This window comes from Manis javanica, chromosome 13 (genome assembly GCF_040802235.1).
Source record: "Manis javanica isolate MJ-LG chromosome 13, MJ_LKY, whole genome shotgun sequence".
NCBI lineage: Eukaryota > Metazoa > Chordata > Mammalia > Pholidota > Manidae > Manis > Manis javanica.
The window spans coordinates 97,229,483-97,250,130 of NC_133168.1; the positions used below are offsets into that span (position 1 = coordinate 97,229,483).

At 45.8% G+C, this 20,648-nt stretch overlaps 1 protein-coding gene across 1 annotated transcript; it reads right to left on the reverse strand.

The window, feature by feature from the left end:
* Positions 1–12,996: 12,996 nt before the first annotated feature.
* On the reverse strand, positions 12,997–16,052 carry CD70 (CD70 molecule). Its single transcript, XM_017674757.3, has 3 exons — positions 15,745–16,052; positions 15,004–15,037; positions 12,997–13,385 (listed from the first exon to the last, which is right to left on the reverse strand). The coding sequence occupies exons 1-3, from the start codon at positions 15,922–15,924 to the stop codon at positions 12,997–12,999; spliced, it is 603 nt and encodes a 200-aa protein (XP_017530246.1). The 5' UTR covers positions 15,925–16,052.
* Positions 16,053–20,648: the final 4,596 nt, after the last annotated feature.

The window sequence follows — 20,648 nt, forward strand, 5'->3', positions numbered from 1 at the left end:
CTCCAAGCCCCTCACCAGGGTGAGCCCACAGCTCCTGAGAAAGCCGGCCCCAGGGCAGAACTTCCTCTGACTGCTGTCCCATAAAGCTGCCCTTCCAGCTCACTTTCCCAATACTTAGAAAGTTCTTTCTGGCATTGCTTATTCCTTTTTATGAAAGAAAACTTTTTTGCCCAACTCTTCAGATGCTTGGAGTATTTCCTGTTGCAAAAGTGCACCGGCCCTTTTCCAAAATCTTGCCCTGCCTCCTTGCATGAATCCGTTTTAATAAAATCTTTATGAAGGGGGGATTCGCCTTTTATTTGACAGAGGATTGGTTTGCGTGCCCAGCCAGACCTATATGGCATAGGGGAGGGAAGCCTCTCCCCTACCTTCTTTGGGTATCATTTCTAGTAGTTTTACCTGATATAACCAAATAGTTCAAAGTAAATTAATTAAGTTGAAATTAATTGAATGATTTAATTATATTAATTAGCATTCTTAAATCTTTGAAATCTTAATTTCCAATTTCGTGAAAACCAGGAAGTCAGCAATTATGAACTGTCACATAACTAGCATTCTCTGGTTGGCAAACTTATGAATGTACTATTTCATTATTTCTAGAAGCATATGCTTCCTCATAGTAAAACTTGTTGGTGTGGCACAAGACATGTTGGCTAACAGACCCCAAACTCTTTAGTTCAAATAGGGAGCCAAAAGCAGGTAAACGAAGACTTATATCCAGCAGTTAGTGTTTCAGCCTATTATTTCATTTGCAAATGACCCGGCTATTGAATGACTATCCACTGTGGGGGCCAAGGGCAGGCCACCCCAGAATATGCCACTGTGACATGCAGATTATCTTAAACTGAAAACCGTCAGGCCCAACAGACTCAGGAAGAAATTTTGAGTCTGCCCCCACCCCCACCCCCACAAATGCATAAAAAGAATTTAGATGGAAAAACTCCTGCAGGAGGTGAACTATCAGCATGGACATCTATATTATAATGTAAACTAGGTGTGGTAGACCGGGAGGGAAGTGACTAAGTCTGTTAAAATTCCTCTTTGTACCCCCTCATTGTTTGTTTTTTTGCATTCCTGTGAATTGCTTCCCTTTTCCATTGAAGTCCGGCCCCCAACCCCTTCTCCTTGGTTTAGGATGACATATATACCTCAGTCTCTACCGCTCTTTGGAGCCCGTGTCTATGCCTTCCTCATACATAATTAAACTTTTTTTTCCCTCCTGTTAATTTGTCTCTTGTCAATGCGATTCTTACACCAGCTAGAAAAACCCTGAGGGGTAGAGGACATTTCTCCCCAACACCATCATTTAACTTAACTTAGCAAAACTTTAAGGTTCCAGGTTACCAAAAAGATCTTGGCAACTCTATTATAAGGTACACATTTTGATAAAATATAATCATCGTTGTAAAGTTGATGTATAAACTTTTATCTCACACCTATTAAAGTCACTTGTTCTTAACCATTGTTTGCAGTACCCACGAACATGTCATGAAACACTAAAGCTAGCCATCCTCTTATTTTCCTTGCTGACAAATTTTGTGGCATACATATGTTGGGAAAAAAATATGAAAAATTGCATAAAATACCTAATATATGTGAAGAAAAAATGTTTTTCTAAGTTATTTTTGTAACATGTACATATATATACACATTTTCAGCAGGAAAAAATATAAAACCATTATTTTCTTGTTATTTTTCTTGCCGACAGAAGATACATATCTTCTTTATATGTTACAAATTTTGTCAGCAAGAAAAAATTTACATATAAATACTAGTGAGCATCAAACTGAGGGCTGGGGCCCCCCTGGCATCTTACAAAAGGCTGTATTCCTGTGAGGAGTGGTGTGCACTTTCTGTGTTTTATGCAGCTTCTCAGGCATGTCTGGGCTTGTCCCCCGAGTGCCGGGGTGCAACCTGCTGGGGCCTATTTGCATAATGATAATGAAGCAACTTTATAGTATGGAGTTGATTCTAAGGGAGGAAAGAGCTGCAACTGTGATACAGAATTAAGGCGGGGAGTGGGCAGAATCTGCTCCCGGTCTGTCAGCGTGGATTTTTGCCTTCTCTGGGTCTCGTATGATCTCAATGGGCATGGGTGGAACGTGCAGAAAAATTGACGGACCAGTTTCTCTAAGCCTGAACAATCCCAGTACTCTCTTCTAGAATGCAGTGTTGGGGGTGGCTTTTGTCCGAAAGCATTAAGCCTGACACGTTCAAATTCCTCCAGGGCTGTGCCTCTGGACCTGCCATGCTCACCAAAGAAGTGACTGCCCATAGGTGCACCCCACTACGTGCCTGTGTCAAATCCCTGGACTCACAAAAGCAGACTGTGGGGACGCTGGGGTCTGGTGTCATACTAGTGATGTGGTTGCCACAACTGGGGAAATTTGAGCTATTTTTGTCCAGATAGTTTCATTTGGTTCTAAGGCCGGTGAGGTCTGGGGAAAATTCAGGTTGTATACACATGCTAGCATGCTCTTTAAGTCAGCATTTGGTGAATTTGAAAAAGATACCTTTTTTTTTCCTCACTCTAACATACTTTCAGGTTTTATCATCTTCCATCAAAAAGAGCCTGCAAAGGATATTGAAATCATGAGTCACACTGCAGTGGGGTGTGGGGGGGGACTTGGTAATATGGGGGGGGAGAATGTAGTAACCACAATGTTGCTCATGTGAAACCTTCATAAAGGTGAAACCTTAAATAAAAAAAAAAAGAATTTTAGGAAAAAAGAAAAACCATGAGTCCCAGAATCAGACAACTTGGGTTCAAATCCTGCAGTATTAGTGACTAGGTGGTAACTGTGGACAAATCTTTAAACCTCTCTGAGCCTATTCCTTATCTGGAAAATGGGAATATAATGCTGCCAGAATCACTGGGTTGTCGTCACAAGCAGGGCATGGACTGCGGAGCCAGACTGCCTGAGTTTGAATCCCAGCTCTGTTCCTTCTAGCTGTGTGACTTCTGGCAAGTTGCTTAACCTCTCTGCCACAGCTTCTTATCTGCGGAACGGCAGTGACAATACAAGGACTCACCTGTAGGCTTGTTGTAAGGATCAGAGGGAAATGTCTATAAAATGCCCAACAGTAGCATAATGCTAAGTCTTGCCATTATTCTCATAAGGCATGTAAACTTCTTATGTGGTAGTGGGGTAGGGCTAGGGCGTAGGACAGGCACCTTGATTCATGTTTCCTGCCTATGATGAAAAATGTCACGATAGAAACAAGAATGCTGGCTGAGCTATATAGGAAGGACAGGAAGGGACTCTACCTTAAGGCTAAGATTCCATTTTAAAAACCAGGGAGTGAGGAGGTAAGATTCCTTTCATATTTTATGGTGATTAGCCAATAACTGATCCTATCTTAAGGCAGTGATACTGGTCCTAAATGGTATGTCTCCACAGCTTGAGGGTAACCACAATCTTGGAGAAGAACGGGATCAAGAAATTCATTGTGTCACGTTCATCTGACAGACTATCTAGAGGACTGAGTTTGGACAGTGACCACATGTCTCTCAGCAGAGACAGACATCATGAGACCACAAGTCAAGCCTATGCCCCTGACTCCCCCTATGGTGCTTTGCTCCATTCTTGGAAGGCTTGAAAAACAGAATCCTAAGCCCTTAAGCGTCCCTCCTCTCCGAGGCCAGCCGTACTCCCCCTCCTTCGAGTGTGTACTTTGCCTTAAATAAAGCTTCTCACAGCTCCACTTACTGCATTTTGTCTTTGAGCTCTTCCTGCGGTAAATGTCTTTTTCCCTTTGCTATTTCATTCTATTTTCTAGACTTTAGCACCAGTCTTCTCTCTCCCTCTGTCCTGCCAGGTCTCTGATTTGGGCCTGCAAGTTCCCATCGCCTGGGTGAGTCAGATGAGAGATTCATACAGGATGATGCTCTTTAGTAGCCTGCCCGAAAATCTCCCTTTGCTTTGGGGAGTTCTCAGAACATCTCACTCCATCCTGTGCTCTGCAGCACCCCCAAAGCCTGGGGTGACAGGGGCTTAGTTCCCACGCACTGCAGATTCAAGGAGACACTGGATGCCGGGTGACCCTGGCTTTAGGAGTTGACAAGGGATCTGTCCTACGCCAGCAGGACTTCAATGAGCTTCTCCTTCCTCGGTCTGCTCTTCCTTGCTCTCTGCTGCCTGCACAGCAGCTGCATTCCCTGCTGCTCTCTCTTTAATGGATTCCTTCCTTAACTGCACTTGACTGACCCGTTTGAGAATTCTTTCTTGATCAGAGTCAAGAACCCTTCTCCATCCAGGCTGAGGTTTCACCTGGCACGCAGGGAGAGCCCTCCCCAGACGCAGCTGCCTGACAATAGTAGTACTTGTTTTAAATGAGTGTTTGGGAAAAGCAGAGGGCTAGGCGGAGGGGCATTGTCTGGAAGAGAAAAGGGTGCATTCACGGAGTTGTGCCTCCAGCACCGTAATTCATTTTGGACCAAGTTCATCAGCCTCCAAAGAAGCCTTGTACTTTTACCAGTTCCTACCCAATTCCTCATCCCTCAGTCCTAAACAACTACCATCGGGTTACTTTTATGTGTTAACTTGACCAGGCCACAGGATGCCCAGATATCTGGTCAAACATTGTGGATGTGTCTGTGAGGGTGTTTCTGGATGAGACGGACATTTACATGAGCAGATTGAAGAAGGCAGATTGCTCTTCCTCAGGTGGGTGGGCCTTGTCTAATCAGTTGGCTGCCTAAATAGAACAAAAGGCTGAGTAGGAAGGAGGTCCTCCTGCCTGACTGCCTTTGAGCTGGGACATCACTTAGTTTCCTGCCCTCACACTCAGATGAAGCATTAGCTCTGTCTGGGTCTCGAGCCTGTAGGACTTCAGACTGAACAATATCACTGGCTCATGGGCCTCCAGCTCACCAGCTGCAGGTCTTGAGACTTCTCCAGCTCCATAACTGGAGTCAATTCCGAATAATAAATCTCCTTGCTTTTGTGCATCCTATTGATTCTGTGTCTCTGGAGATCCCTGACTAATAAGACTGCCAATCTATCATCTGTCTCTATGGATCTTTCTATTACAGACATTTCACGTAAATGGAATCATATGCGATGTAGCCTTTTGTGTGTGAGTTCTTTCACTCGGCAACCTTTGTTCAAGGTTCCTTAATGTAACAAGTATCAATAGCTAGTTCCTTCAACTGCTAAATAACATTCCATCGTATTGATGTATCACATTTTGTTTATCTGTTCATCCGCTGACAGACAGTTGAGTTGTTTCCATTTTTGGCTATTATGAATAATGCTGCACCGAACATTTGTATATGAGTTTTTGTGTGAACATATGTTTTCGTGTCTCTTGGGTACATATCTGAGGTGGAAAGAATTCTATGGAAGATTCCTGAAATGACCCTTTAAAACTGCAAATTCAAACAGGTTCCCTTCTCATTCTGACACGTTCAATCACTCCCTTTTGCCCAGGTAAGAAATCCTCAGTTCTTAGCCTGACATGCAAGGCTCTGCCTACCTGGTTCTAAGCTCATTTTCTAGTTCACTACACGCCCGTGGGCACCGTCAGCTTCTGCCACGGTGGAGCTCACGATCCTAACAATGGCCCTTTGCTTTCAAGTGGAGCAATTTATTTCTGGAAGCAGACGAAGGTCCTTTTGTTTATGAAAACCCCTCTATGCATCCTGATGTGTAATCTTTGGTATGACTATTGAGAAGTGTGAGGTTCCCTGGGCATCTATAAAGGCAAAACTCAGGAGCTGTGCTTGATAAAGTCAGAATTCTGGGAGAAAGGAGTGAGGTCTCTGTAGGGAGGTGCAGGGGCTAGTGCGAAAATGAGCCCCAGCCACTTTGGTAAAGAGGATGGATGCATTCCCTGCAGCTGCTGTCACAAAGGACCACCACCTCCGTGGCTTATAACAGCACAAGTTTATAGTCTTGTTGTGAAGGTCAGAGTCTGAAACAGGCCTGTGGAATCTGCAGTTCCTTCTGCAGATTCCAGGGTAGGCATCCCTTTTCCGGGTGTTTTTGCAGCTTCAAGAAGCTGCCACATTCCGCAGTTCATTTTCCTTCATCTTCCTCCAGCAGGGTAGCAGCTTCCAATCTCTTTCTCTGACTACGGTCCTCTCCTTGTCACAAGACCCTTCATTTTAATCACATCTGCAAATTTTCTTTTGCCTTATAGGGCAACATATTCATAGATTCCAGGGATAACCTTTGGGTCACCCTAGCACAAATGCCACCTTTTTCTCCTCTTCCTGTTTCTTTGCCATTCCAGAAGCTCAGAGAAGAGTAGGGGAAACAGTTGCCCAACAGGCCGTTAGCATGTCTCATGGGATGTGGTTTGTTCTAGAAGCCCGGAGAGTCAGCGTGAGTCACAGAGAGCCTATAGAGGGTTAGGAGACTCCTTGAAGAAACAGCATGTGTAAGGTGGTTGTGTAGGGGATGACTTTGAGATCTGACAGGCCTGGGTTGCTGTCCTGACTCTGCCAGAGCGGTGTGATCTTAGGGAGACTGCTTAACCTCTCTGAACTGCAGTGAATTCTACTGAACCATACACACTAGTCAATATGTGATCAATTGGCCATTTCATACAGCTCAACCTAAAATTGGGCCATTTGAAAAACCGCAGTTTTCAATTTGCCATCTTATGGAGTTCAGCCTAGAATCGGGCAATGTTCAATTCTCAAAACTGCAGTTTTCGACTTGCCACTTCACAGAACTCAACCGACCACTCTCTTCACAGCTTTCCTGCCAGGTTTCTAGGAGATGAGGTTTGTAAAGTAGGCAGTCGTTATGGGCTCAATTTTATTTGTTGAAGTCCTAAAACCCCCAGGTCCTCAGAATGTGATGTTATTTGGAAACAGGCTCGTTGCAGATGTGAGTGGTTAAGATCGGCTCATACTGGATTTAGGTGTAACCGTGACTCAATATGAGTGTTTTCCTATTCACAAAGGGACACTTGGACACAGGTACAGAGGACAAGGCCGTGTGAACATGAGGGCGGAAATGAGTGTGATGATTCTATAGGCAATGAATGCCACAGATGGCCGGCAAACTGCCAGAAGCCAGCAGAGAGCATGGGACAGACCCCCTCATGGCCTCAGAAGAGCCAACCTTGATCTTTGATCTTTGACTTCTGACCTCCGGAACTGGGAGAGGATACATTTCTGTTTCTTAAGTCATCCAGTCTGTGGTTTCTTGCTACGGCAGCCCCAGTTAGCTCATAGACAAACACATGGAAAGAACTCTATGAAAAGCAGCTATTGTTTTAGTTAGGAGATGGCTCTGCAGAGATTTTTTGTCTCCTTTAAATTGTAGTAAAACACACATTATATAAATTTTACCATCTTAACCATTTTTAAGTGTCCATCTCAGTGGCATGAAGCATGCTCAGGTTGTCTTGCAGCCATCCCCACCATCCATCTCCAGAACATTCTCACTTCTCAAATTGTAACTCTGTCCACGTGAAACACTTACACCCCAGTCCCTGGCCCTACCATCCACTTTCTGTCTCCATGGATGGGGCTCCTCCAGGGACCTTCTGGGAGTGGGATCAGACAGGATCTGCCCTTCTGGGTCTGGCATATGTCCCTGAGCACCGTGTCCCCAAGGTCCACCCGCACTGTAGCAGGTGACAGAATGTCCTTCCTTTTCAAGGCTGAATAATATTCCAGTGTGTGCACAGACCACACTGTGTGCATCCATGCATCTGTCCATGGATACTTGGGTTACTTCCAGCTCTTGGCTATTGCGAATAATGCTGCTGTGAACATGGATGTGCAAGCATCTCTTTGAGTCCCTGCTTTCAATTCTTGTGGGTACATACCCAGAAGTGGAATTCCTGGGTCATATCTTAATTCCATTCTTTTTTGAGGACTATACATACTGTTTTCATAGTATTTTCCACAGTAGCTGCATTATTTTTATTCCCACTAACAATGCCCAAGGATTCCAATTTCTCCGCATCCTTATTGTCACTTGTTATTTTGTTGTTTTTGATAGTAGCCATCCTAATGGGTGTGAGGTAGTGTCTCATTGTGGCTCTGCTGAAATTTTTAAAGAAGGTCATAATTGCTTTGCAGTTAAAAACAAATTCTAAAAGGAAAAAACGCCCAGTGGAAGATATTCCAAGAATGTAGAAGAATATAAAGTAGAGCAAACAACCAAACAAGCCAGGCTTTGCATTGTCACTCCCTTGACCTACCTTTTAGAAGGCCCAGTGCCGCCCGTTTGGCAGTATGACATCCCACACCTTCCCTATTGGGTCTGAGTTTTAAGGGAGGATGACACAGCCGAGTGTGGGCAGGATGCCCGGGAAACACAACGGGAGTCTGGGGTCGCCAGTCAGCAAGGACTGTTAAAATCGTCTATTGCCACCGACAGACAAAATCAGTGTCAGCCCCCCTTCCTGGCACACCCCCAGTTCGTAGGTTTTTCTTCCCACAAACATCTTATGGGTACACAATGGAGTAGGTTGAATTCTCTCTCCCAAGGAAACATATGTTGGGGGTCCTAGTCCCCAGTTCCTGGAAATGTGACCTTATTTGGGAATAGGGGGTTTGAGATTGAAGTTGCCATCACTAGGGTAGACCTTCGTCCGGTATGACTGCTAGCCTCACCGGCCTCACCGAAAGGAGCTCTGGACACAGACAGACGCAGATGCATGGGGAGAAGGCCATGTGGAGACAGAGGTAGAGATCAGAGTGCTGCTGACACCAGCCAAGGCATGTGTGGGGCTGCCAGGAGCTGGAAGAGGCCAGGAAGGATCCTTCCCTCCCTAGAGGTCTGCAGGGAGCATAGCCTGCTGACACGTGGTGTCTGGACTTCTAGCTTCCAGAACTGAGACAATAATGTCTGTTCTTTTAATCCATTGGGTTTGTGGCAGTTTGTTAGCAGTCCTGGGAAATGAACACTCACAGAGATCTGATTCCTGTGTCTAGACACTCACAGAGGCACAGCTAATGGTGTAAAGCCCTATTTCCTTTGTGCTCATTTCCAACCTCAACCATTATTGGCATTGCCCCCCAACCACCACCACCCATTTCTCACCAATGTGCTGACCTATGTCCTTTCTCTCTGAATATTTATATCAACAGGTTCACTGTGGTAAAAATAAGCTGCACCTTTAAAAGAAGCAGTTGACGTTTTTCATGTAGTTTGGGGAAATTTCTGGTGTTTCTCCCATTTTGGGGGTCTGGAAGGGAGGCTGCTAATGAAATAGTTTTCCTAATATGGGCCTTTTTGTTTAACAGAAAATACTGTGATGAGTCTGTTTGGATAAACACACTACTTTCTCCCTTCCCTGGGGAGGTAAAGTTAACATTGATAAAAGTAAATGTGAATGCATCAGACAGCTTGTAGTCAAACACATAAAGTTAAAACTATTACAAATGGAGATGAACTTAATCAAAATTCAGATATGGTGGGAGATGTTAATAAACTGTCAGACTTGGGGAGAGCTAATGATAAAAGTTGAGTTACACAGAATCCTTAAATACTATAATAAAGCACTTTAAATATCTTGAACAACAAATGCAAATTTTTCATATGTCTGTGGGATATTTACAGGATACTGACATACAGAAAGAGAATCTTAGGTAGAAGAGTAACAGTTTTATGGGCAGAGGTCTCTGATTATGATCCAATAAATTTGTGATAAATGTAAAGAGTTGGCCAAAAACTTAATTGCTAGGAAATAAACATTGCTGGATAATCACTGGATCAAGGAGAAAAAATCTAAAGAAAAATTTATAAACTCTCTAGAATATAATGGAAAGAAGATTACTATATATCAAAACCCACAAAACATATCAGAACTGTTCTCAGTGGAAGATTGTAGCCTTCAATGCCTTCACTGTAAAGAAGACAGAGTAAAACAACAACAACAACAAAAAACTAGTTCTATTCAAGAGACAGTTTGGCAATTTATTGGCAATAACCAAGAGAGTATAGAAGATGGAGTTAGTAAATATAACAGTCTTAATGAAATACAAAAGAAAACCATTAGAAAGGCCAAGTAAAACCAAAACCTTTGCTCTAAAGACAAAAGACAAACAATTTAGCCAAGCCCTTTGAGAGCCTTTCTAAGGAAAGGAGAGTGGACAAAAATACTTTAGATTAGGAATGAGACAAGAGATAAAATGACCACAGACAACAAAAATTAAAAGAATCATATGACTTTATTGCAGTATATTTGAAAACACGGCATGATTTGACACCTCATTGTCCATTCAGATCCTCTGCCCATTATAAATTCCTTAACTATTTTGGATATGAATCCTTTTACAGATATATATGGTATATAATATTTTCTCCAGTTCTCTAGGTGGCCTTTTCATTTCTGTTGATGGTTTCCTTTGCTGTGCAGGAGTTTTTAGTTTGGGGTTGTTCCACTTGCTCATTTTTGCTTTTGATGTCAAATCCAAAAAAAAAATCATTGCCAAGACTGATGTCAAGGAGTTTACCTCCTATGTTTTCCAGGAGTTTTGTGGTTTCAGGTCTTATGTTCAAGTCTTTAATCCATTTTGAGTTGATTTTTGTGCCTGGTATAAAACAGGGTCCAGTTTCATTATTTTGCATGTGACTGTCCAGTTTTCCCAGCACAACTTCTTGAAGAGGCTGTCTTTTCCCCATTGTGTATTTTTGGCTCCATTGTCAATTAATTGACCAAAAATGTATCGATTTATTTTTGGGCTTTCTATTCCACTCCCTGGATCTGTTTGTCTGTTTACATGACAATGCCATGCTGTTTTTGATTACTATAATTTTGTAGTGTAGCTTGAAATTCAGAAGTATGATGCTTGCTGCTTCGTTCTTCTTAAAATTGCTTTGGCCATTTGGGGCCTTTTGTGGTTACAGGCCAACTTTAGGATTGTTTTTATGTTTCTGTAAAAAACGCCATTGGAATTTTGATAGGGATTGCATTGAATCTGTAGGCTGCTTTGTGTAATATGGACATTTTAACAATATTCATTCTTCCAATGGATGCGTGTAGGTATCTTTCCATCTGTGTCCTATTATGATTCTTTGTATTTCTGTGGATTCAGTTGTAAAGTCCCCTCTTATATTTCTGACTTCTGTATTCATATATTTGAATTCTCTTTTTTTCTTACGAGTCCAATTAAACATTTCTGTATTTTGCATTATCTGTGTATATTGTGTTCACACTTTTGGGTATTTTGTTTCTTTTCTAAAAACAGCTCTTAGCCTTGCTGATGTTTTCTCTTGTCTTATGAGTCATCGCTATTATCTAATGAGACATCTGTGGCCACTGGGATAGTGGCACTGTGAGTACAGGTGTACAAAAGGGGACGTTTCAAGTACATCTATTGACATTATTGTGTGTGCTCTGTGGAAATCACCCTGGAAGCCCACTGCTTAAACTTTTGAAACTCAGAATCCCTTTCTTGGCTATAGCATCCTTCCAATGAGACAATGTTTATTGTTTTCATTTGTACTAATAGCTTTTGCTAGAACAATTTTAGATTTACAGGAAAATCGAGAGTAGTATAGAGTTCTTATCCACTCCCATGCTTACACTTTCTCTATTTTAAGATCTTACAATAGTATTGTCCCTTTGTGACAACTAATGAACCAATACTGATACATTATTATTGATGAGAGCCCATAGTTGACAGATTCCCTTGATTTTCCTCTATTTTTTTTCTGCCCTGGGGTCCCATACAGGATTCCAAATCACAGGTAATCGTCGCATCTCCTTGGGTGCCTCTTGGCTGTGAGAGTTTCTCAGGCTTTCCTTGTTTTTGCTGCGTCTTAAAGTTCCAAAGAGGACCGGTCTGGTGCTATGTAGGACATGCCCCTCTTGGGGTCTGTCTTTTTTCTTTCTCACTGGTAGACTGGGGGGAGGGGGGTTTCGGGAGGAAGACCACGGACGTGAAGCGACCTTGTTCGGCCCCATCACGGATGCACACTCTCAGCACAGCGCCCCCTGCCGCATCCTGACCTTGCTCCCCAGCTGAGGTGTGCGCGTCAGCTGTCTCCACTCCAAAGCTACCCGGCCCCGCACCTTCCGCGCTGTTCTCTTGGGAAGGAAGTCACTCGGAGCAGCCCACACTGTGGGAGATGTGCTTCCTTCTTTTAAATGGACGATCTATATGACTTACTTGGAATTCATCTGCACTGGAAGTTACCCCTTCTCCCTCACATGCGAATGTATTCCATCACCTATTTGTAGCAGTACGGACTTACGGATATTTATTTTATACTTTGGCTTATAAACCAATGCTACTTTACTTCATTGCCCCAGTTGTTCCAGTTTTGGCCATCGGGGGCTCTGTCAGGGGGCTTCTGTACCCCTTTGCATACACACACACACCACTATGGTTTTCCTTGATTTTTTTTTTTAGTGCTTTCTTATTTCTGCCACTTACACCACGCTCTGGGCTCATCATGCGTCTCTCTTGCCCCACCCCTAGGATCAGCCATTTCCCCTAGGAGCCCTGGTGTCCTTTGAAGGAGAATGGCATTAGAACAGCTGGAGGGCAGAGATGCGGAGGGCAAGGTGCAGGGGAAGGGTGTGCAGCCCCCGTGTCCTCTGGGGTGCCACTGTCCCCGAATGTCCGTGTGCTCACCAACCCGGAAGCCCTTTGAACCTTGGTCTTCGGGTGTTTACGGAGGCTTTGTTACACAGGTGTGACTGATCACGTCAATGGCCAGCGGTGACTGACTGACCCCAGTTCCTCTCCCCTTCCCTGAGGTTGGGGGTGGGATGGAACTAAAAGTTCCAACCCTCTACACTCCGCTGTTGTGTCCCCAGGCACCCACCCTCACCCCTGGGTGGCCTAGGGCCTTTTCCAAACTAACCTCCTTACCCTAACAAAACACATCTTTCTAGGTCTCACTACTGAGGAGATTCAAGGGTTTGGGGAGCTCTGTGTCAGACACGGGGACAAAAACTAAATGTAGATGTCTTACTATAAATCACAGTATCACAGAAGCACACCAAGGAAAAAAGGACTTTATACGAAAAAGGAAACATGCTCTCCCAACACATCTGAGCCAGGAGGTGCAACGGTCATGGGTGTACCCACTGAACCCCAAAAAAGGTCTCATCGGCGTTTCGGGAGGGCAGCAGAGGCAGGCTGAGGTTGGTGCAGAGCGTGTCCCCGCGGAGCAGGGGAGTCAGGCGTTGGGAGGCCACGGCGCACCGTTGCTGAAAGCCGAGTCGAAGCAAGCTGACGCTTCGGGCGGCAGGGGAGCAGATGCCCACGGCCAGGCTGGCCCCTCGGGGTCTGGCGGTCCGGGCGGAGGAGGAGCAGTTGGTCAGCGTCACCTGGATGTGCAGTCTATAGATGCCATTGCGCTGGACACGCAGCTGCCCCTTGTGGAGCTCCGGTCCGTGCATGAACGAGCGGCCCAGGGCGGGGCCCCCCTGCCAGTGCAGCCTGGAGTCCTGCCTCCGTCCTGGGGGCAGAGAGGCGGGGGAGGGGTGGAAGGGTGGCCATTTAGGGTGACAGTGCTATAGACAGAAAGTCCCAAATTCCTGTTGAAACCCAACCCCCAAGGTGATGGGATTAGGAGGTGGGGCCTTTGGGAGGTGATAGGGACACAAAGGTGGAGCCCTTGAGAATGGGCTGCGCGTCCTCATTAAGGAAACTCCATGTCCATCAACGGATGAAGGATAAAAGATGATGGAGTATGTACACCAGGGACTATTATTCAACCACAAAAACCGAGGTGATCTTGCCCTTTGTGACAATATTCGTGGACCTCAAGGACATTATGTTAATTAGATAAGTCAGACAGAGAAAGATAAATACCCAATGATCTCACTTACATGTACAAGGGGGGAAAAAAAGACAGAACTCAGAGACACAAACAGGTCTGTGAGTGTCAGAGGGAGGGGGGAAGGGAATGGGGGAGGGGGTCAAAAGGTACCAATTTCTAGTTACTAAAAAAGATTAAGTCCTGGGCATGTCAGGTGACTATAGTTAATCCTACTAGAAATTCCCTGAGAGGGTAGATAGTACGGGTTCTCATCACAAGGAAAAAAAAAATTGCAATTATGGGTGGTGATAGATGCCAGTAACTCAACTTTCTGAGATCACTTCATGATAGACACTCGTCCTGTCGTGACGTCATACCCCTGAAACTAATCCAGTGTTACCTTTCGATTATATCTGACTTCAAAAAAGAAAGGGGGAGGTGATGTGACCTCACCCCTGGCTCTCTGCCCCCTTCCTCTACAGGAGGACACAGCGAGGTCCCCTCTGTGAGTCAGGAAGACACCCAATCAACAGTCATATTCTTTTGAGCAGCTTGAACAGAAAAGCGCTGGAGATAAAAGAGGAACAAAGATTCCCTCTGTCACAAAATGGAATGGACACAGCCCTCAGACCTCCCGGGACGGCTGCAGGAGACCCAGAGAGGAAGAGAGAAGCAGAGACAACACAAATGCTGGGAGGGGGGAAGGTCTTCCCACACCCGGGGGCTCTCCTGCCACCTTCTCCGGGGTGCCCTCCTCCCTGACGACCCCACCTGCAGCTGCCGAAGCTGGCCCTGGCGTGCCCGGCCTCCGTCCCCTGCTCAATTTCTCTTGACACAGACCATCTGCGTGGAGGGCTACCTTCTTTCTTGTTCATCTATTTCTTTCTGGTAGAAGAGAAACCCAGCCAGGACAGAAGGTTTCGTCTCTGCTCTCTTAAGACTGGGGCACCTACGAGGTGCCTGGCTCGCAGTAGCTGCTCAGTTACCACTTGTGGAATGAATGAAGGCATGTTGGCAATACCTAATGGCGCTGTTTCCCGCTCTACCAAGGGAGAAAAATCAAAGGTGGAGGCCGGGAGCGAGGGAGGTGGTCAACACGCAGAGACACACTGACCCGGAAATGGAAACCCTCTCTCCCCGTCTCCATCTTTCTCATTCTCTATTTCTTTCTCTCTCTCAATTTCTCTTTCTTTCTCTATTTGTTTCTCTTTCTCATTGTCTCCTTTTGTCCCACAAATGCTGTGCTGGACACTCTCTCTCTCTTTCTCTCGATTTCTCTTTCTCTCTCTCGCACACCCACATGCACGCCTGTTACCTGTGTGGTTCAGCTGGAGCTCAGCTATGTCCCCCTGGAAGAAAACAGGGCCGGACGTAAGCACCGAGGGGTTAAGGCCCCCTAGAACTCTCTTTTCTCGACTCTCCGCTCATCCCACTGGGCTCACTTGAGGCTTTTTTAGAACAGCCCTCTTAAAGAGGAAGTAGGTTGAAGCAGCCTTTGCACATCTGCCCCTCTGGGCTGCAAAGCCCCCTGCGCTGCCCCTCCGAGGGGGTCCGAGGGGCCGCGGTGCAGGGCCCCCAGGTGAGCGTCCAGGCCCTGGAGGCTCGGGAACGCCCCTCTCCCCCAGCTTCGTGAAGCCCCCGGTCGCCTCTGAGTCAGCCAGCTGGGGGAACACCCAAAGCAAGCCGTTTTCCACGGCCTCATCGCATGTACCTTTCCCAGGCCTGCCCCCACCCCGGGATCCCCACCCGGGACTTACCTCCCCGTCCAGAACGGACTGCGCTTGCAGCCCAGACGCCCGGGGCAAACTCTCTGACTTATCTCCCTCCTCGGGTCTCTCACCTCGCCCTGTCTCTTCCCAGCCAGATCTACCTTCCTAGCTCTGCTTTTTAGATTTTTTAAAAATCCATCTCATTTTGTTTTTGTCTCTCTCTTTTTTTTTTTGGCCCTTTGTCTGGCCTCTGCGCTCTAGCTCACGTCCTCTCCGGCCCCTGCACCCCTCCCCCCCGGGTCCCCAGGCTCTGCAGCCAGGTGGCAGGTGTGCAGCCCCGGACTCACCCCAGGTGACTCGCGCTGCCGCCGCTGCTGAGCCAGGTGCTGGCTGCAGAGGAAGCAATATACCAGCACGGCGACGAGAACGAGCGGCAGAGCGACGCGCAGGATGGGCGCCCACGGCAGGCGGGGCACCTGGCAGCCAGAGCCCTCCTCCGCCATCGGGGCCCTCGGGCGGCGCTGCATCGGCCCTGCGCGCACAGGGCGACCAGGAAGAAAAAAGGAAATTAGTTCTTAAGCAGCTCTGGGGCCTCACTGCTTGCCTGAACCTGCCAGGGACCGCCCTACCCAACTCGGGGGATGTCCGGCGAAGGGATGTAGGCTGTTCACGATGCGGGGAAATCCCCTCCATTGCCTGTAGTCCCCAGCTCCCAGAAGGGGTGGGCCAGGAACCGACCGGCCCACCCTTCCTCTCCGTCTTACTATTGGCTCTCCACCCTCACCTTCCTGCTACCCGTTCATTCAGTCATTCAACAAACCTTCATTGACCCTCTCTTATGGACCAAACACTGTACCGGACACTAGGGTTACACCAAGCAGTGAGGGATGGGAGAGTTCCCTTAATATCCGTGTGAGTCTCTCCATTTTCCCAGCACCTCCTCCAGCACTTGGTGGGGCCACACCTAGTGGGAGCCACATGACTGACCTGCCCAATAGGAAGAGGAGAAGCAGAGGACTGGTCATTGCATAGCCTGCTCTTAGGAACACCGTATGTTACCCTTCTTGACCCCTGTGCACTGGGAAGCCACCCGTTCTTAATGGCTGTAGTGGGCTGTGGTGGGGTGCCCTCACCCCAACTCGAGTCTGCCCAGAATTTCAGTATGTGATCTCACTTGGCCATAGGGTCTTTGCAGTGTAATTAGGTCAGGACGAGGTCATCCTGCATTAGGGTGGGCCCTACAGCCAAGGACTGGTGTCCTTATAAGGAAAGGAGAGGAGGGTCGCAGACACACAGAGGATGGCCATGGGAAGGAGGCAGGCATTGCAGGGCCGCATCTACCAGCCAAGGGATGCCCAGGATCGCCAGCGAGCGCAGAAGCTGGGAAGAGGCAAGGATGGATCTTCCCCTAAAGCCTTTGGAGGTAGCATGGCCCTGCGCACCCCATGATTTCAGACTCCTGGCCTCTCCAAGTGTAAGGGAATAAATGGCTGCTGTTTTAAGCCACCCAGCTGGTGAAACTTTGTGATGGCATCCCCAGGAGACCGGGAACAATGGTGTAGTGCAAGATGCAAAAGGACCACTTGGACCTCTTAGGATGGGGACAACACGAGTTAGTAACTGTGAATCAAACCACTTGCCATGCTAGCCAGGAAAGCGGCTGTAGCTGTGATCGACAGGTGCATATGCTGTACCCTAAGAGGCTTCACCTGTAGACACTGAACTTTAGACATTTCATCCCCAAACGAGGAGTCACAGTGGCCTGGACTGGGGGCTGGGTACCAGATAGATTTTGGAGCTTGAGCCAAGTGCATTGGCTGATACGGACCCAGGCCCAAGGAAGAGGGGAATCAAAGATGTCCGGAAGCCTTGGGGTCCAGCATATACTGCCTGGGACCCCCAACCTCTAAAGGAATTCCCTTCACTAAAGCCCTAGGATTCCAGGTCTGGGGTTCAGCTGGAAGAACCCCTAAAGAGACCTCCCCTCTCCAGCTCTCCTGGGCATGTGGTATAAACCTAGGAATTTTCCCCAGCCTTCTGTCTGACCGTATGACACCCCCACTGCTCTGTGGGGTGATCTCACCGAAATCCATTCATAGTAAAACTAATTGCCACTCAGGGTGGGTAAGCATGTGGAATCTGGAGTTGCTAAGCAGACCTGAATTCCAGTCTCCGTAACGTCACGTTTCAGCCTTGAGGTTTGGGGAAACACCGCCCAGCTTTTACGTTCAATGTTTCCATCTATAAAGTGAGCTGTGATGAAGTTTACAGGAAAGCCTGAAGGGCGAGGGCTTGCTTCGCAAAACTGAACATTATGAACACACAGCAGGGATCAGTAAAGGCCATCTGTCAATTTTGTCATTTTCCCCCCAGAAAATGCTCGTTATGAGAATGCAGAAAAGGAATCCAAGGGGCTTATAAACACAGGAAAAGGACGTTAGCCTCTCTTGGCAATAAAATGCCTATTACATCGATCACTCCTAACAGAAAAGATTAAGAGATGGTTGAGGCCAAAGTAATTCCAGCTGCATCAAAGATTTAAGTGAAAAAAAACACAAAACACCCAAACCATGGAAGTGCTCAAAGTATGGTAAATTCATGAGCACGCACCTCGATACAGTAAAGACTTTTTAAAGTTAAAAAAATGTGTCTAAGACAGTGACTGTAATGGGGTATGTGGGGGGGACTTGATAATAGAGGGAGTCTAGTAACCATAATGTTGTTCATGTAATTGTACGTTGACGATACCAAAAAAATCCAATGTGTCTAAGAAAGTGTTTGAATGTTAAAAAGATACTAAGACATAAAAGAGAACATTGATATCATTCACCTATAAATGAATAATTCATTAAAAATACAATCAAATTTTTAAAAAGCCTGGTTTCCTTAAGATATAAATAACTTAGAAGTGAAATCATTAAAAAATTGCTCTAGAAAGATAAAAGGAATATGAGCTGCCGGGTTATAAACATAAACACAGATGTCTTTGAAACAGTCTCCTGATTGTCTCTTAATTAACATTGTGATATTCCCTTAATTACTTAATATTATAATTAAGAGAGAGCCTCTTAATTATTTCTCTTTATGTTGGAAATCAAAAGCACAAGAAATACACCCTTTCTTTTTTTCACCCATGGTCTGGTGCAAGATCAAAGCTTTTGATGAGTGGCCACATGGCAAGTGTGTGAGTGGGTGAGGGTCATTCTCATACCCGGATGCTGACATTTGAGTTGGATCCAACCGTTTGGGAGGACAGTTCAGCACAATCAATCCAGATACCCAAATGCACGTCTTCTGCTCAGCAATTATACTTGAAGGCTATTATTTCATAAACACACTGGCACATCATGCACACAGATGTACACATGTAAATTCAACGTGGTGTGTGATCTGTAGTAATGAAGAGGGGAAAACCAGCCCCGAGACCCATTCATTTTTGAGGGCTCTGCCCCACGCTGGTGTCACCTTTGAAACTTTGAAGCTTCGCATGTGAGCCACACTACTGATTTCATTTTCCACAGCAGCAGACTTAGAGAGGGCCATCAGTGTAATCCATGCAGCAAACAGGTTGGGGGAGGAGGATGTGCCTAGATTTGCATCCCATGCCTGGGTTTTCCCAAAGCTCTGGATTACTGGGCTGGGGACACGGAGGGGGGCTCCGTCAATCAATGGTTCTCCCAACCGTGCAGCTCTGCTGCGATGGTGTAGGACGTCAGAGGAAGTTCTGACACCAAGAGCTTCCCCCAACTTCGTGCAAGAGGCTGCAGAGAGCAGACGTGATGGGCTCCCTGCCCCTTGCCAGCTAGCTTTCTCCTCCTTACTTTCTTCTCTTCTGAGAGGTCAGGGGAGTCTGGGCACAGCAGGGGAGAGAATTGAGGGAAGTGGACCCCTGGGGTGGGGAATCTGGATGCAGGAAATAAGATCACTTTATTCCATAGCTTTGTCTTTTCCAGAATTTCAGAGTTGGAATCATATACAGTACGTAGCATTTCCAGACTGGCTTTTTCACTTAGCGATAGGTATTTACATCTCCTCCATGTCTCTGTGGCTTGAAAGTTCATTTCTTTTCAGGGCTGAATAAAATTCCATTGTCTGGATATCCCCCAGTTTGTTTATCCATTGACCTACTGAGCCAAGGTTTATCATAGTCGTCCATGTTTTGACGATTGTGAATAAAACTGCTATGAACATCTGCAGGCTGGTTTCTCTGTGGACATTAAGTCTTCAACTTGTTTTGATAAATACCAAGGAGTGCGGCCACTGATCACATTGTGAGAGTATGTTTAGTTTTGTAAGAAACTGCCAAATGGTTTATCTTTAATCAAGGTATAATTTATATGCAATAAAATCCACCTATTTTAAGTATATAGTATAATGAGTTTTATCAAATACATAAGGTCGTGTAACTCTACCACCGTCAAGATCTAGAACGTGGCTGACGCCCTAAAAAGTCGCCTCCTGCCCCTTTTGTAACTGTCCTCCCTGAGCCATCCCCAGGCTGCCACTGCTCTAGCTTTTGGTGCTATCGTTTTGCCTTTTCTAGAATTTCATATAAATGGAATCATGCAGTATGTTTAATCTTTTGTGCTTGATCCACTCCTCGTTAGCATAATGATTTTGATTCACTCATAATGTTACACATGTCAATAGTCTGAGCCTTTTCCTAGGTGAATAGTATTCCAAAGTGCCGATATACTTCCATTTCTGGGTATATCCATCAGTTGATGGGTGTTTGGGTTGTTTCCAGTTTGGGACTATTACAAATTCTATGAACATTACGTACACATCTCTATGTGGACATACGTTATTATTTCTCGTGGGTAAATTCCTCAGAGTGGGATCGTAGGTCACGTGGTAAGGTATGCTCAGCTTTGTAAAAAACTGCCAACTGTTTCCCCAAATGTCTGTCCCATATTTGTAATCAATCCCACCAGCAGGGTATAAGAGTTCCAGTTTCCCCACATCCTCAACAATACTTGGTATGCCTAGTCATTTTAATTTTAGGTGATTTTACTGTTTTATCATTCTAGTAGCTATTTGTGATCATTTTGATTTGCACTTGCCTAATGACTAGGGCTATTGAGCACCTTTTTCTGTGCTCATTTGCTGTCTGTATCTTCTCTGAGGACATATCTGTCCAAATTTTTTGACATTTTTTTTTTCACAGAGGTGTTGTCTTCTAATTATTGAGTTGTATGAATTCTTTACATATGCTGGGTACAAATCCCTTTTTGGAGCATGACAGTAAATA

What these genes read in the sequence shown, in the direction of transcription:
- CD70 (XM_017674757.3), bottom strand. Translation starts at nt 15,924, where the DNA reads ATGCAGCGCCGCCCGAGGGCCCCGATGGCGGAGGAGGGCTCTGGCTGC. An exon ending in GGCAGCGCGAGTCACCTGGG is followed by an intron (nt 15,038 to 15,744) that starts GTGAGTCCGGGG and finishes GTTTTCTTCCAG; the next exon opens with GGGGACATAGCTGAGCTCCA. An exon ending in GCTCCAGCTGAACCACACAG is followed by an intron (nt 13,386 to 15,003) that starts GTAACAGGCGTG and finishes CTCTGCCCCCAG; the next exon opens with GACGGAGGCAGGACTCCAGG.